This window comes from Mixophyes fleayi, chromosome 1 (assembly GCF_038048845.1).
Source record: "Mixophyes fleayi isolate aMixFle1 chromosome 1, aMixFle1.hap1, whole genome shotgun sequence".
NCBI lineage: Eukaryota > Metazoa > Chordata > Amphibia > Anura > Limnodynastidae > Mixophyes > Mixophyes fleayi.
The window spans coordinates 432,699,057-432,713,790 of NC_134402.1; the positions used below are offsets into that span (position 1 = coordinate 432,699,057).

A 14,734-nucleotide genomic window follows, 5' to 3' on the forward strand; every position below is an offset into this window, starting at 1 on the left:
CCGGAGACACTTTGCGGTGGAGATTTAACAGAAAATCTCGGCTCATTTTTTCCTCGCGCCCCATAGAGGTGCAAGGAAAACGGAGCGAAGATTTTTACTGTAGCACGAGTTGGGATGAACACAAGTGTTGACATTTGACACCTCTGCACAAAACATTGGAGGCCAAACAGTATTAATATTTCACAACTTGATATTGTATTGTAGTGGGTAAACCGTTATGCATTGAGCTGCATTAACTACACATTAAAACTGAAAATTTATACCAAGTATAGATTTTAGACTTTCAAGAGTGCTTGTTGTTTGCTTATTTAGGGGTGGGGTCCGTTATCTGTGGGCTGGACCAATATGCAGCCTTTTAAATTTGCTATAAACTCTTTTTATATCACTCATTTGTAGTGAATCAATAGGCTGCGTACCTTTTTTAATATTGGTTCAGCCTTCAAAATGGCACAGTGAGCCGATAACACACTTAGGGCAGTGTGCCATCTGCCTCCCTTGGCATTGCAATTCGATGACACCCATGGCATAGAATCCAAGGGAAACTTTAAGGTTGTAAAAAGCAGAGTCGAGTTTATTTTAAATGGTTTACAGTATGTGTGCTGTTGAGTAATCTCTTGCTAGCGTTGCTACATAAGTAGTGAACTAATTACAAGACCTAGCTGTCCAGTGGAGTGGTTGCATCTCCTTTGTTTTCAGAACACTGCATAAATTGATAAGGAAGGATATTTATGTCTACACCATTATCTATGGTGTTTTTTGTGTTGATATTTAACCTATCAACAAATTAGCTCATAGCTCAGTGATGTCGTCGCTTCGTGAACTGATTCATAATTGATAAATATTGGTTCAGCCCACAAATTGGCTGTATTCACTGCCTGTAGATGGATAACATTTACCTGAAAAAAGTGCTACATAGAAATTCAATTCCCCCTGAAGTAGCGCAGTGTTAAACCTATTACCATTAATACGGTGATTTTAACCCTGATTTCTGTTCATAGTTCACCGAGCTGCGAGTAAAAATCAGCATAAATGATTACCGTATTAATGGTAATAGTGTGCACTATTACCGTAATAACGGTAATAGTGCACAGGCCGCATTACTTTCAGCAGTAACGCGCCCAATTGAATTCCCCTCTTGGTGTTGCTTAAGGGCGAAGTGCTAAGCTGTAAAATAATTTATGTTCTGGCAGATTAACCTGTTGCTTCGGCTGAGAAGTTATATACATCAGAATGGTGAATCCCAATAAACTTGCATTACCTGGCAACACCTGACTCCATTGCAGGCAGGAAAATGGGCTCCGTGCTGTATCTTGGGGGACGCTATGTTCTGGCAGGATCTTCTTGGCTGTGTATCAGTGGTTTAGTGGCACACTTACTACAGGCATATAACTTTCCCATGAGGTTAGGGCCAAAAATAATTCCTGGCAGGCTGAGTTTACAGTGGATTTTGTTTATCTTGATGGCATTCCCTGTGACACCCGTCCAGACCACACAGTGTTGATAATGCATGTGATAGTGTCCCTTTTATCTGTCCATGCTGAAATTCATGAATTCATTTAGAACACATTTCTATCCGGTATCTGTTTTTCATTAGGAATTCACAAGCACTGCATGGACCTCTAGTTTTTAAGCCTAGATACCAGATTCATTGCCACCTAGTTGTTAAATGTAACTAACCTGTTCCTTACATCTCCGGAGTTCCAGGGACTGTTCCATGCAGCCGGTTTTCCTGGAGCCTCTCAACACAACTCTTCAGTTTGTCACTTTAAAATGGGTGTGGGGAACCAATCAGAAGCTGCAGCTTCTTATTGAATAGTCTTCTCAGTCACATGTTTCCTTTGCAGCATCAAACACCCCCTTTTTTTTTTTTTTTTTTTTTTGGGCTGGGGCTTTGAGAGGAACCCGCAGGAGGGGAAGGTGCAGTTTAGTAACATTTAAGATAATCTGGGTGATGCAGATTTAGAATGGTCACACCTACTGCTGCATGGACCGTTTGTAGCCACACCACCTGCAGTATTGGCCCAAAGAGCTGATATCTGATAATAATCCATTAAAATTTGATGACCTCATTATCATAAATGTTGATAGCTAGTGGCCTGTATGTACAGCCATCTTCTGTCAATCAGTGGTAACGATCTAGGTACATCGGTGGCTAAGTGGTTAGCACTTCTGCCTCGCAGCACTGGGGTCATGAGTTCAATTCCCAACCATGGCCTTATCTATGTGGAGTTTGTATGTTCTCCCCGTGTTTGCATGGGTTTCCTCCGGGTGCTCCGGTTTCCTCCCACACTCCAAAAACATACTAGTAGGTTAATTGGCTGCTATCAAAATTGACTCTAGTCTGTCTTTGTGTGTGTGTGTGTTAGGAAATTTAGACTGTAAACTCCAATAGGGCAGGGACTGATGTAAATGAGCTCTCTGTACAGCGCTGCAGAATCAGTGGCGCTATATAAATCTAAATTACCTTTTAAATATTATTTTTGTTTGTTTTAACCAGAATGCAGCCAAAAAAGTAATAAAAAAAAAAATTGCGTTTGACTTGGGGAAATAATGACTAAAACACCTATTCTACAATGAAGCCTCCAAATTTAAATTTACATTTTTTTTTACACTTATATCTTCACTAATTAATCGCTATATCTCTGTGAATTTTGAAGTGAACTAATTGTTTTCCTGACTGAAAAATTCACTTTAGGTTCTGGACTGTCCTATAATGAGCATCTATGATCTAGTTATTTCTATTTAAACAACACATGTATTCCCTCCAAGTCTGACCCTGGGAATTTTGCTCACACATTGCAAAATAATTCCACATAGTCTTGGTTTAATAGTTTCTTTTCTACAATTGGACAATCTTTCTTTTTTATTTCACTGTCTTTGTATCACAGATCTATGTGTAACTATCCTGCTTGGTTAAATTTATAATAATGATACAAATATATATATTTGAATTGACTTAACCTGTTATGTTTGTTTTTATTCTATGGCTTGTTAAAGGAATGTTTACATATATGAAGAAACTTTGTTGACGATTCCTGTATCTTTCCACTTAAAAACAAGCAGTGTGCAATGAGGCCGGTCCTGCATTCTATGATGGCAGGGGGTCAGTTAGCCAATCGTAAATGTTATTTAGGTAACCTCCCTGAAAAGCACAATGTGGTTACTTTACATTCAAACAGTAATCAATGGTCCTGCTTTGATTTTCTTTAAAAAATTTCCACACTGAAAACTGTCTACATCTGACATCCTAAGGAATAGATTCATGAAACTTTCTGAATAGGAAAAGTGAAGGTGTTGCCCTTAGCAACCAATTAGATTCTAGCTATCCTGTTCTAGAATGTACTAGGCAAATGATGGCTAGAATCTGATTGGTTGCTATGGCTAGCACCTACAATTATCCTTTTTTTAGAATGTTTGTTTGATAAATCCACCCATAAAGCTACAGACATTACTGGCTCGAAATACACAATCAGTAGTTCCTAAATTATGTAATTCCCAAACGATGTAGAGTAACACTGAGCATAACTTACTAAAATTACTCTACAGTGCAAATGTGTCCTGAAACCATATCAATATTTTGCCTCTAGTAGGACAGCCTCTCAATAATGACAACATTTTATGTTAAGGATACAGACACAGTCTAGTACAGGCCTGGCCAACAAATGTGTCTCTCCTGACACATTGTTGGCCAAACTACAAATACCAGCATGCCTTGCCTACTGTTGGCTGGATATCTGCTGGCAGAGCATGCTGGGGCTTGTAGTTTCACAACGGCTTTAGAGCCACAAGTTGGCCAGGACTGTTCTAGTAGAGTAAAAAATACAAAACAGACTATAGTGTCTTTATTCTACGCAGTTTATCTTTGTGGCAGCATGATGGCTTAGTGGTTAACGTTTCTGCCTTACAGCACTGGTGTCATGAGTTCGATTCCCAACCATGGCCTTATCTGTGTGGAGTTTGTCAGGTCTCCCAGTGTTTGCATGGGTTTCCTCCTGGTGCTCCGGTTTCCTCCCACACGCCAAAAACATACCAGTAGGTTAATTGGCTGCTATCAAATTGACCCTAGTCTGTGTGTGTGTTAGGGAATTTAGACTGTAAGCTCCAATGGGGCAGGGACTGATGTGAGTTCTCTGTACAGTGCTCCAGAATTAGTGTTGCTATATAAATAAATGATGATGAGTCATTATACTCACATCAGTTATTTTATTCTCACTACTTCAGTGCATCTTTCTTTGCTTAAAAAACTAAAATAATTTAGACCTATAAACCCCCTTTAACACTAGACAGAGGACTGGTGTCCTTGACACTAAATCCAGCTAGGCTTATTCTATATAAGCAAACCTTTAAGGAGGATATACTATAAATGGTATGTCATCATGCTCCATGCTGGTATCATTTGGGAGTGTAGTGACCTTTCTCGCTATGACTGCACCACATGACTCAAATTAAGGTATCTGTCACATAGCAGTTGTATGCAAACACCTGAAACTATACCAGTGCCCTTGGTTATAGGGGTATAATTTGCATGTTAATTATCACTTAATTCTGCAAAGCTCTGGTTGATCAAGGCAGGACCCTGAGTGCGACACTGGGTTATAGGACGGTTACTGTATAATTGTGAGCTCTTGGCAGTCAGCTCTTTGGACTACGAGTGGAGCACAGCCCAGGCAGCTGAGTGAGTGTTGTCCCGCAGCCAGTTACAGTACAAGTCTTCTCTCTCTCTCTCTTGATCCTGTTATTTGTTCTAGTATTACATCTGCCAAGAGCAGTAAACCAGTCCAGCCCAGTCTGATCCAGTGTGTGTTTGCATCACGCACCCTCCCCAGCCAGCCCTGAGCTGCTGTTCTCAGGCTGGCTGCAAGTAAGAGCTGGAGAATGACACTGAGTGTTTGTACAGTAGTCATTAGTGTAATATCTATTTACTGCTTTGTCATTTGTGTAATCGGGTGACTGGCTCAGAAGCGTACCTTTTAATAACAAAATAAGAGGTAGGAGTCTACGTGATGGTGCTGAAAAACAGGTTCATAGTATGCAGGGATTTATTGGTAGTTTCCAACAGAGAAATTATCAAACGTGCCTCCTTCACACCTCAGAACCATTTATTAAACATCTATATATTGTGCATCATTTGTGCTGCAAATATGATTGTGCTGAAACTGCAGTTGGTCCATATAGACAGAGACTAAGGGCTAGATTTACTAAACTGCAGGTTTGGAAAAGTGGAGATGTTGCCTATAGCAACCAATCAGATTCTAGCTTTCACTTTTGTGCATTCTACAAAATGACAGCTAGAATCTGATTGGTTGCTATAGGCAACATCTCCACTTTTTCAAACCCGCAGTTTAGTAAATATACCCGTAAGACCCCATGGGGCCCCAGGCAATGTACTGGGTTTTTGTCACTGCTCCATTTTTTACAAAAACAAGACACACCAAAACATGTAATCTGGTTAGGGTAAGCCAGGCACCTCAGTGCCCGTTGGCTGCCTAATGGGTGTTCCGGCAATGCTTATAGAGCGATATGTTGCACAGGTATGCAGTTTGAAATCAAGTTGCTAAATTTAATCTTTGTTTTGTAATTCATTCCTGCATGCGGTCATGTAAACATTTATACATGCTCTGTTTTATTTATCGCTAGTGCACAAAGCAGATAGCTGTTCTATATATAAACCAATGCGTTCATGCGGAGTAATGTCTCACATGCTTCTTGTTTTGCAGATAAAGCTTTAATTGCCCAGCCGGTATTTGTTCTCGAAAAGAAAGAGCGTCCATTTAAGGTATACTTTCGTTCGCGGTTCGTGAAATAATCAAAAGTTAGAAACCTGAACGTAACAATGTTGGCAAAAAATTGAAAAACATTTGAAAAAAATTTTTTAATATTAAATGGAGCCGTATTTAACAGATAAGACGGGTGCTTCTCTATGTTGGCGCTGTTCAATGCTTTAATGATGACCTTAATAAAATTAGTTGTCACTTTGTATAATTTGTACCCATTAAAGTCTTAAGATTATCCTTCCATATATTGCTCGCAGGTAAAACACTGCTTAGATATTCATCAGATAATAAAAAGTTCTCACTGCCTATTTTTCTACTTTCACATGTAGAGACAAGCTGGAGATCTGGTTTTGAAAGGTGAACATGGTAAGTAATAATTCCTTAACGATCACAGCATTCAGCAGTAACAGAGCCCTGACCTCTGGGGAAATCAGTATAGAGAAAGTTATGTCGCCAGTATTTTTACTATAATGGTAATAAGTTCTATAATCCATATAATAGAATGTTTGATTAGTGATCGAATTGCTTCAGCATGCATTAGGAACACTTGGGTGTTGATATATTTACTGTGCCTCTGGGCCACTGACGGATGTTCTATTCCAGCATTCCCTGTATAAAATGGTAATTTATATATAGTGAGCAGAACTGAGATGTACCGGTGAATTAAGTTTATTATAATCTGGCTAATGCTGACCGTTCTTAGGTGGTAATGATTTTCTGAAGTCTGGTTTTGGCTTTCTTAAAATAAAAACTATGAGCGTAAATGACGCAACTAAACGCTACGTTTCATGTATGCAGGTTTCTGCGTATATCCTGAGAAGAGATTTCGATCATCTTCATTCACGTGTAGGCCGACCCACTCTTCTACTGAGACTGGTAAGATATTTGTATCTCTCCTTATTAAAATAAGGACTGTAGAACGAAAGCTTATTTGTTTTTAGAATATAAACAACTGTTCTAAATTTTTATAAGTTACATTTGTATAGCAGGTATTAAAATGTTTTTAATACCATGGTGTTGATGGCAAAAAGCTGCTTTCTTGTGAATATTGGACCAGCTTTCACTAAGTTTTTATTGAATATAGTTACATGGTAAGATTGGGGGGGGACACAAGTCAGTCAAGCTCAACCTATTATATATCAACTAGCTGTCTTCATCCAGAGGGAGCCAAAATAAAACACTAATGAGTCAGCTGCCCAATTATCCTCACTATGCCGAAATAAAATCCTATGTGACCCCTTAACTCAACCTTTGGATCAACCGCTCCAATAATGCTTTTTAATAATCATAGCTGGAGATTCCATTTCTTGTAAGAAGGTATCCAGTATCGGTTTACTGAATTGGCCATCATCTCCTCACTTGCTAAAGGATTCCATAGTCCTAACCTAATTAATAAGGTGCCTATCTCTGGACCTCTGGCGTTCTCCTATGTCCTTGTTGACGGGTGCACAACACTTGTACAGTCAGGCCACTTATGACTTAATATGTATCCTCTGGATGCTTAATTTAATTGTACATTTTAAGCTACTTTGATTGTGAAATATATCATCTAAGTGTAGATGAGACGGTTCCATATTTTAATAAACTCCAACTTGTATGACACCCGGTGCTCATTGACAGCTGTTGTTTCCCTCCTATAATATTTGCTGTTACACTATTTTCAGGTAACGGCGCCTTGGACAAGCGAGTCCGTTCATCTTCATTTAGTTTCCTGACAACCTTCCCTCCTAGTCAGCCAGGTAAGAGCCAGCAATCCTTATTATACCAGCATGATGAGCATTGTGTGCGAGCCTCAGGCAGTCTCAGAATGGAATTTGATTCATCTGTGACGGCTCTGGTTTATCTGCTAACCGTACCGCCGGTGGCGGTGGGGAATTCCCCGGTCACCAAGAGGAGGTTTCACCCTCACAATGCCCATTGTACCTATTGTTAGTAGCAATGGTGGTATATAAATGTTATTTTTTATATTTCATTGACATGTCAATTTAATATTTGCAGGTAATCAGTAATAAAACATAATGTAGCAAATGCTATAAATGCGAACGTCAACAAATGCTAACTTGGATTTTAATGTAAAACTTTTAACTTAACTTCCCTTGTAAACCTATGAGCTCTGCTTCCTCCCCCCCCCCCCTGCTCCTGCCCTCACACATTGATGCTCCACCAATATCATGGTTTCCCCTCCCCCCCTACTGTGTGGATTCTCCCCCATGCCTATATACCTAAATTTTGCCACATGTGTTGATTCTCCCCCATTTGGGGTTTGGGCAAAGTTTATAAAAATACCTACGTCTGTCAAGCTGCAAGTGTGTTGGCAGCTTAATTGATTAATTACCAGCATCAGATAATTACTTAGTGTGGTCTCACTAATGCAAAGATGGTAAATGTTTCGGGTCTTTTTGTTAACTTTAAAAATCCAGATCAAATAACTCTATCAAAACTCATCATTTGTATTATTTCTTCACAGCACTAAAGAACAATGTGTTTATGTCTCCCACGCTGCTGCAAGAGCGCCCTAACCCAAGCAGCGCGGACTGTGGTATGTACAGAACTCTTCTCTGCTCCTTATGTTCCTCTACCCTGTTCATGTTCTCTACTTTCCTTTGCCCAATCGGCAACCAGGGTTCTGTTCTAGAACCTCAATGTGTAACAGGTTCTTTATCATAATTTATTTGTCAAGAGACCAAAATTAATTATTACAGTAAATGGGAGTATGCATTAATGTATGTAATGATCGCTGTGTATAGTCTGGGGACCTGTAAATATCTAGTACAAATTTATTTGTATTTTTTAAATCCTGTGGCTCTAGCACTTAATTGTGTGTTTATGCTGTCTCAATATAGAGAGAACTAAATATACAATCATGTTTATGCCCCATCTCATTAGGCAGACTACAGCGTGTGTGACACTTGAGCCATCTCTTATCTGTTGTGTCTTTCAACAGGTGATTGGCGGAGTCCGTTACCTACATAGGGATCGTTGATCTGTATGGAGAATCGCTGACACAGTGCACACTGCAGACTTAATGCAGATGGCGGAAGAGGAAGGAGGAAATAGGATAGGCTCCATCTCTCCTGTCATCTGCTCTGCTAGTCTGTGTACACTGAGTGTCATCTCTCTGTATGGATCAATGGTATCTGTGTCTGTCCCTCCTCTATTCACCTGTCAACAGAGGGGAGATGGAATAAATGAGCTATGTATGAACATTATTTGGCTTTATGGTGATTAAATGTTACTGTAATTCTCTTGTATATGAGGCTTCAAATGTGAATATTGTCCATTATATCCTATTGTCAGGATGTCTGCACTCCTGGACAGTAATGAAACCAGCAACCTTGCAGCCCCCACAAGTAACTGAATGTAAAGATGTGGAGAACACAGACACTGGGACAAGATGTCATCTGGAAGATGAGGTACCATGATTGTATCTATAAAATAGACAATACTGTGGCTTGATAGTTTACACACAGAGGAGGCATCCATGTTTGTGTGCCTCGTGCCTCGGTGATTTCACTAGTGAATTGAGTGTCTGCATCCTCATGAATACTTATTATGCCCCCAATATATTTACTTTCATTGGACCTGATTCACTAAGGCATACATAAAGAGCGCAACCTGCACATAGTATTTATTTAGGTCTCGCATACTCCCGAATTCATGAAGGCACGAATCACAAGATACGTGCTTTTAATGTCTACTGAACATACTGTAAATTTTTACAGTTGCTCATGATTACAAACACATGTTATATCATGCATACGTGACTGTCACCACTACTGATCAGGACTTAGACTAGTCCTGTAGCTGGAGCAAGAGATATGGCAGACAGACAAGTGACTTTGAGATGGCCAGAGCTGGACGTGGCTGTGTGCACTGGAGTTTTGCACACCCTTACTGTACAGTGATACGGCAAAACACCCCTTCCCGCCCTGTTCAGTTCCTGACATCGCAGGCTGTAGTAAGTGTCATGTGCATTTAAAGACAGAGCTGACAGCGCAGTGTTCACGGACATACTTCCTGGATCTGGGCTTGCGCAGTGATTTTGCATACAATACACTCAATCGGATGCGCACCTTGATAAATCGGGTGCTCTGAAGAAAAACACATAATTAGAAATGTAAATATTGGTTTAAACTGTTCTGAGTGTCTGACACATAAAACGTGCCAGTTTCACAGAATTTGTGTAGTTATTTTTGTAAGTATCTGGGGAGGACAGGGACACTTCTTTTTTTTTTTTTTTTTTTTTTTTAAACACTTACATTTTGGAGGGGCCAGATCTGTGCAAAGGGGGCCAGACTCGTGTCTCCTCTGCATCTCTCTAGCAATATATCACTCTTGATAGTTGTCTAATGGTAGCTAACAATAGATCACTATTATTAGTGATCTACTTATATAGACGTTGCCCCCTCAGCTGCAGGTAGTGCCCCCCCCCCCCCCCCCACATACATCAAAATATACAGCAGGCAGCTGGGAATTAGGTGAAAGGTGGACATTAATATTATTTTTATTATTATTATTATTGTTATTATGATCTAGTGCCACATAGTCTGCAGTTCTTTTCAAATCAGCACAGTAATAAAACTTAGCCGTGTAATAATAGACAGTGGTAAGGGGACCCTGTTCACAAGCTTACACACTTTAGTAAAACAGGAGTTTAATACATGAGGGTAAGTGCTACATATTGCATAATAGTCCAGTCAGATTACAATGGGATATAGTGCTTAGTGGGCTGTATGATCCAGTCACACAGTAATGTTGGTTTGGAGGTCAGAGGGTTGTTTCAGTATAGGAGAATAAATGTAATTTTGAGTGGTAATCTGGTAGGATGGCAAAGGGAGGTTAAGTAGGTGATTTGGGAATTTGCGAAGTTTGTTTAAAGAGTGGGAGTTTTCAGGGAATACATAAAGGTTTGGAGGCTTCATTCTTGTGGTATGAGGGATAAAAATCCTCTGAGCTCCTTAATTTTAAAGTAAAATAGTCTGATCAGTGGTTAAGAACATTGTTGAAAGTATTTATAAAAAATGTACCAATGTTACACACTGCTGGTTAGAGAACACATTCTTAAAATTACAGTTTAATAACTTTTATGCATAGTGCTACAAAAAAAAAAAAAAAACTTATGTGGAGAATTTATTGCAATCCCAGCAGTGTGAGATAGCAGCAGTGCCACTTCTTTCAAAACTCAGGTTGACTGCAAATGCGACCAATTTACCATTCCGAGCATTTTAGGAATGTCTATACAGAGAGCATTCCAATGAGTTATAAACAATGCAGTGAGCATTATAGTGACCTTTATGCAATGCAAGGAGCAGTCAAGTGACCTCTCCACAATACAAGAACGTTCTAGTGACCTCTGTACAAGGCAGAAAGCATTTCCACATTGTCTCTGGCATGTAAGAAAGTCGATGATGGGAAGTTGTCATAACCAGCAGACCGCACTCTGAGTGGTGGCCAGTTCACCAATCAGAGTGCTGGAAGCTCTGCACATCCATCATGATTGGTGCAGTGAGCAGTGCTCTGCTACAGTTAATTGGACTGTACAGTCGAACAGTTGGGTGCCTGTGAATGGGAGGAACAAGCTTCTTCTGCACTGATGCTTTGACACTCCGTTGCTGGGGACTGCAGATAGATAGAGATATCTCTATCTCGCATAATGCCACAGCATACGCCCGCTATTTGCCTTGTTTTCAGAGTTAAAACAAAACAAATGTCTGTCTGCCATTTAATTGGATGTCTTATACCGCCGTTCAGGTTCATATGGATAACCTTGATGTGTATCTTACAAATGTGATTAGAGGTTAATTATTTTTTTTTGCCTTTCTTTTTATATAGACATACACAGAAAAAAGCAACCCTTCGGAAAATAATGCTGCACAGTCAAAGTCTTCCTATGAATCTGCATTTATTTTGGGCAGGGAAAACAGGTAAGAGAGAACATCATCTTTACAGAATTACTTGTTTTAGAAATGTTACAATAGGAGAAAGCATACCTCGGTCAAAGGCAATTCATTTAGCAATGTGACTAATGCTTTGTAATGATCTACTTAATATCAGAGACGTGTATCTGATATCTCTCAAATGGAATGACTGGTATATTATTGATTAAGGGCTCGTTCACCACTGAATCACTGTCTTCTAACCAGTCTGTGCTGGATCCTTTGTCTACAGACAAATCACACAGCATTGTATGCTTTGATAGATGGGATCAGACAGTCACTATTATAACAATGTATTACCACCCTTCTAACAATGTAACAAGATACAATCAAATAATCTTTTAGACAAACAAAGCAGGGAGCAAGATGGTAATTGTACTAGTTCCCAAATGTACCTATACATATATTTCAAACATCTTAAAACTACCATACTCCATTTTTGTTACAGCTGACACTTTAATAAAAATGTTAGAGATAAGACTGTTTGAAAAGAAATTGGGGGATGAAGGTTAATGTTTTGTGGGTCAAAAAAAACTGCAGGATTTTACATAGTGAACTTTTAATGGGTACTTGTATGCAATATTTATCAATGGCAATATACCGCTTACTAACTGGACACTTATGAAAAACTGGAGCAGAGCAAGTATTAGCAGAATTGTTTTTGCGTCTGTGCAGTATTTCTAGAAATGTTGCACCACATGTATACACAGATGACCTTTTTTCTTATTTAAAAGCCTTCTGTGTGCCCTATCCTAAGTCTTGGTGTCCATACTTGTATGCCTTTTGACGTTTGTTGCCTTATACAACATAGACCTACAGACTAAACACGTACATGTTTTGGGTTAAAAGTACGCCCCTTATCCCCTAAATATCCAAGTCTGAATCTCGTATTGTTTATGATTGTGGATTTGCTGTGGTTCTGGTTGGTCTTCCTACAATCCTCTCGCTGTTCTCTCTCTCTTTCTAGAATGCAGCCTTTTGAACAAATGTTTACGCCACAGAAATACAAAGCAGACTTTGTCTTCGGAGAGAACATGGAGAAGAGAGTCACGGTGAGTTTCTGCCTTAGGGAGACACCAACACTGAAAAATAACCCATTTTGTTTGTATTTTTTTTTTTTTTTTTAGGAAATAAGATGTTATAGTTAAAATATCTAAAAAAACAAAAGAAATAATAATTTGATGCACAATGTAAAGTGTGATGGAGAAGGCAGGTTCTTCCTCTGTGCATGGCCTGTTAGAACCTACAGATCCAGGTATATTTGCTGTACAATGAAGATATTAAACATCTTGAATGTTTGGGTGATCTTTTTGTAGTCATATGATTTAAGCTGTGAGAATAGGACAGTGGGACTGTACTGAATGGTGCAGTGTTTAGACTGCATGATGGGCAATTCGAGGAAACATCTGAGGGAGACTCTCTAAAGATCAATTTACAACCTCAAAAAAATGTGCGGGTGGAGTACACTTCTGCTTGTTCAAATGCTCCCAATTGTCTGCCACAAGAGGCTCATCTTCATTCCAGTATTGCCCTCGCCATAAAGGCACAAACTGTTGCTGCGTCTTTAGGTCTGGCTGGAAATGCATATGGTGGATTGAAATCTACGTTATTATGTTCTACATTTATATCTAAAATACAGAGCCACAGTTTGCATGAACCTGATTTTGCTCAGCCTAATGTCTCTCGTATTGGGCTATATGGTTGTGTTGGTCCCGGCAGAAAACTGCAAGGGACCAGCAAGTAGCGATGGCCCAAAGTCTTTGTTTGATTAAGCGTTCATAGAAAGACTAACTCTGTCCTGAGTGCCGAGAGCCTGGATCACTGTCTAACGTCAGCACGTGTGGGATTGGCAAAATTGGATGGGAATCAGAAGTTCAAAGTTTGGGTGGAGAATTGGAGCTTGTTAGTGCGACTAGTGGGTAGCGGTAATCTTCCTACTGCATGCCGGATAATAGTCCTATACATTTCAGTTCAGCCATGATTCCGCTTGGGTCGTTTTGAGGCTACTCATGCTGCAATAACGGCCAGTTGCTCTGATGTTGGCTGTAATATTTTGGCGCTTTTTACCTTTTGGCAGAATTTGAGGTCAGGTAACTGGCTCTAAATTTGGATTTCCCTGAAATGTTGTGCAACAATTTTAATTTCCTGCTTAAGGTATGGAAATTTTGGCCTGCATTCAGTTTGATATTTTTGGGAGTATATTTTTACTAAACTGGAGGTTTGAAAAGGTGGAGATGCCTATAGCAACTAAACAGATTCTAGCTGTCATCTTGTAGAATGTACTAAATAAATAACGAGAATCTGGTTGCTATAGGCAACATCTCCACTTTTTCAAACCCGCAGTTTAGTAAATATACCCCTTGGCGTTTATTCTCATAGGCCATGTTTGACTCCTGTGTTGCAGCAAGGAACATGCACCGAGATTGTCATAACTTCTCTTTACACGTATTGTAGACTTATCCGGGCTCCATGGAAAAGAAGAGAGCGGAAAACTACTGTGTACTGTATATAAAACCACATGCACTTATTTTTAGTGGAGTGTAAGATAAACTATTCACTCTATTTTTAGATTCCCAAGAGACCGACACCATCGCAAACCAATGCACACCAGTGTAAGCGAGAATCCACTTCAACCAGAGTATCGTGTAACAGGAATTGGCCTTATCAGAGTAAGACATACTTTATGTATATTCTGTACTACAAAAGGGGTGTGGGTATGTTTTACACTTTATATTCCAGAAAGACTATTGGTCATTGCAGTGTAAATACACATTATTCTCTGCCTATGAGAATTTTGTGAAGTTTATATATTGTGTACTTCCACAAAAGGCATTTTGTAGTCTAAACTAATATTCACAAACTGCCCCCTGCATAGTTGCCAATTATTTTCTTCAGACACTTAGCCGCTGTATGACATTGGTCTCAGTGGACCTTGGAGAGTTACAATCTGTGCTGTTGGTCAGTATTTAAAAGATAAAAATAAATGGGGAGGTTATTTTGGGACAAATACTTAAAACTTTGGAA

At 39.5% G+C, this 14,734-nt stretch overlaps 1 protein-coding gene and 1 long non-coding RNA gene across 5 annotated transcripts in view; one reads left to right on the plus strand and one right to left on the minus strand.

Moving 5' to 3' along the window:
- Positions 1–14,734, minus strand: part of LOC142109692 (uncharacterized) — a 160,700-nt gene that overhangs the window by 121,756 nt on the left and 24,210 nt on the right. The gene's annotated exons all lie outside the window — the stretch shown is intronic.
- RANBP3L (RAN binding protein 3 like) overlaps positions 1–14,734 on the plus strand; it is a 35,096-nt gene that overhangs the window by 9,903 nt on the left and 10,459 nt on the right. For all 3 annotated transcript variants that reach the window (XM_075184251.1, XM_075184268.1, XM_075184260.1), the window contains exons 2-10: positions 5,718–5,776; positions 6,104–6,140; positions 6,573–6,650; positions 7,439–7,513; positions 8,242–8,313; positions 9,072–9,187; positions 11,607–11,698; positions 12,678–12,762; positions 14,280–14,379. In XM_075184251.1, coding sequence (XP_075040352.1) covers positions 5,718–5,776; positions 6,104–6,140; positions 6,573–6,650; positions 7,439–7,513; positions 8,242–8,313; positions 9,072–9,187; positions 11,607–11,698; positions 12,678–12,762; positions 14,280–14,379 — 714 coding nt within the window. The remainder of the gene's footprint in view (positions 1–5,717; positions 5,777–6,103; positions 6,141–6,572; positions 6,651–7,438; positions 7,514–8,241; positions 8,314–9,071; positions 9,188–11,606; positions 11,699–12,677; positions 12,763–14,279; positions 14,380–14,734) is intronic.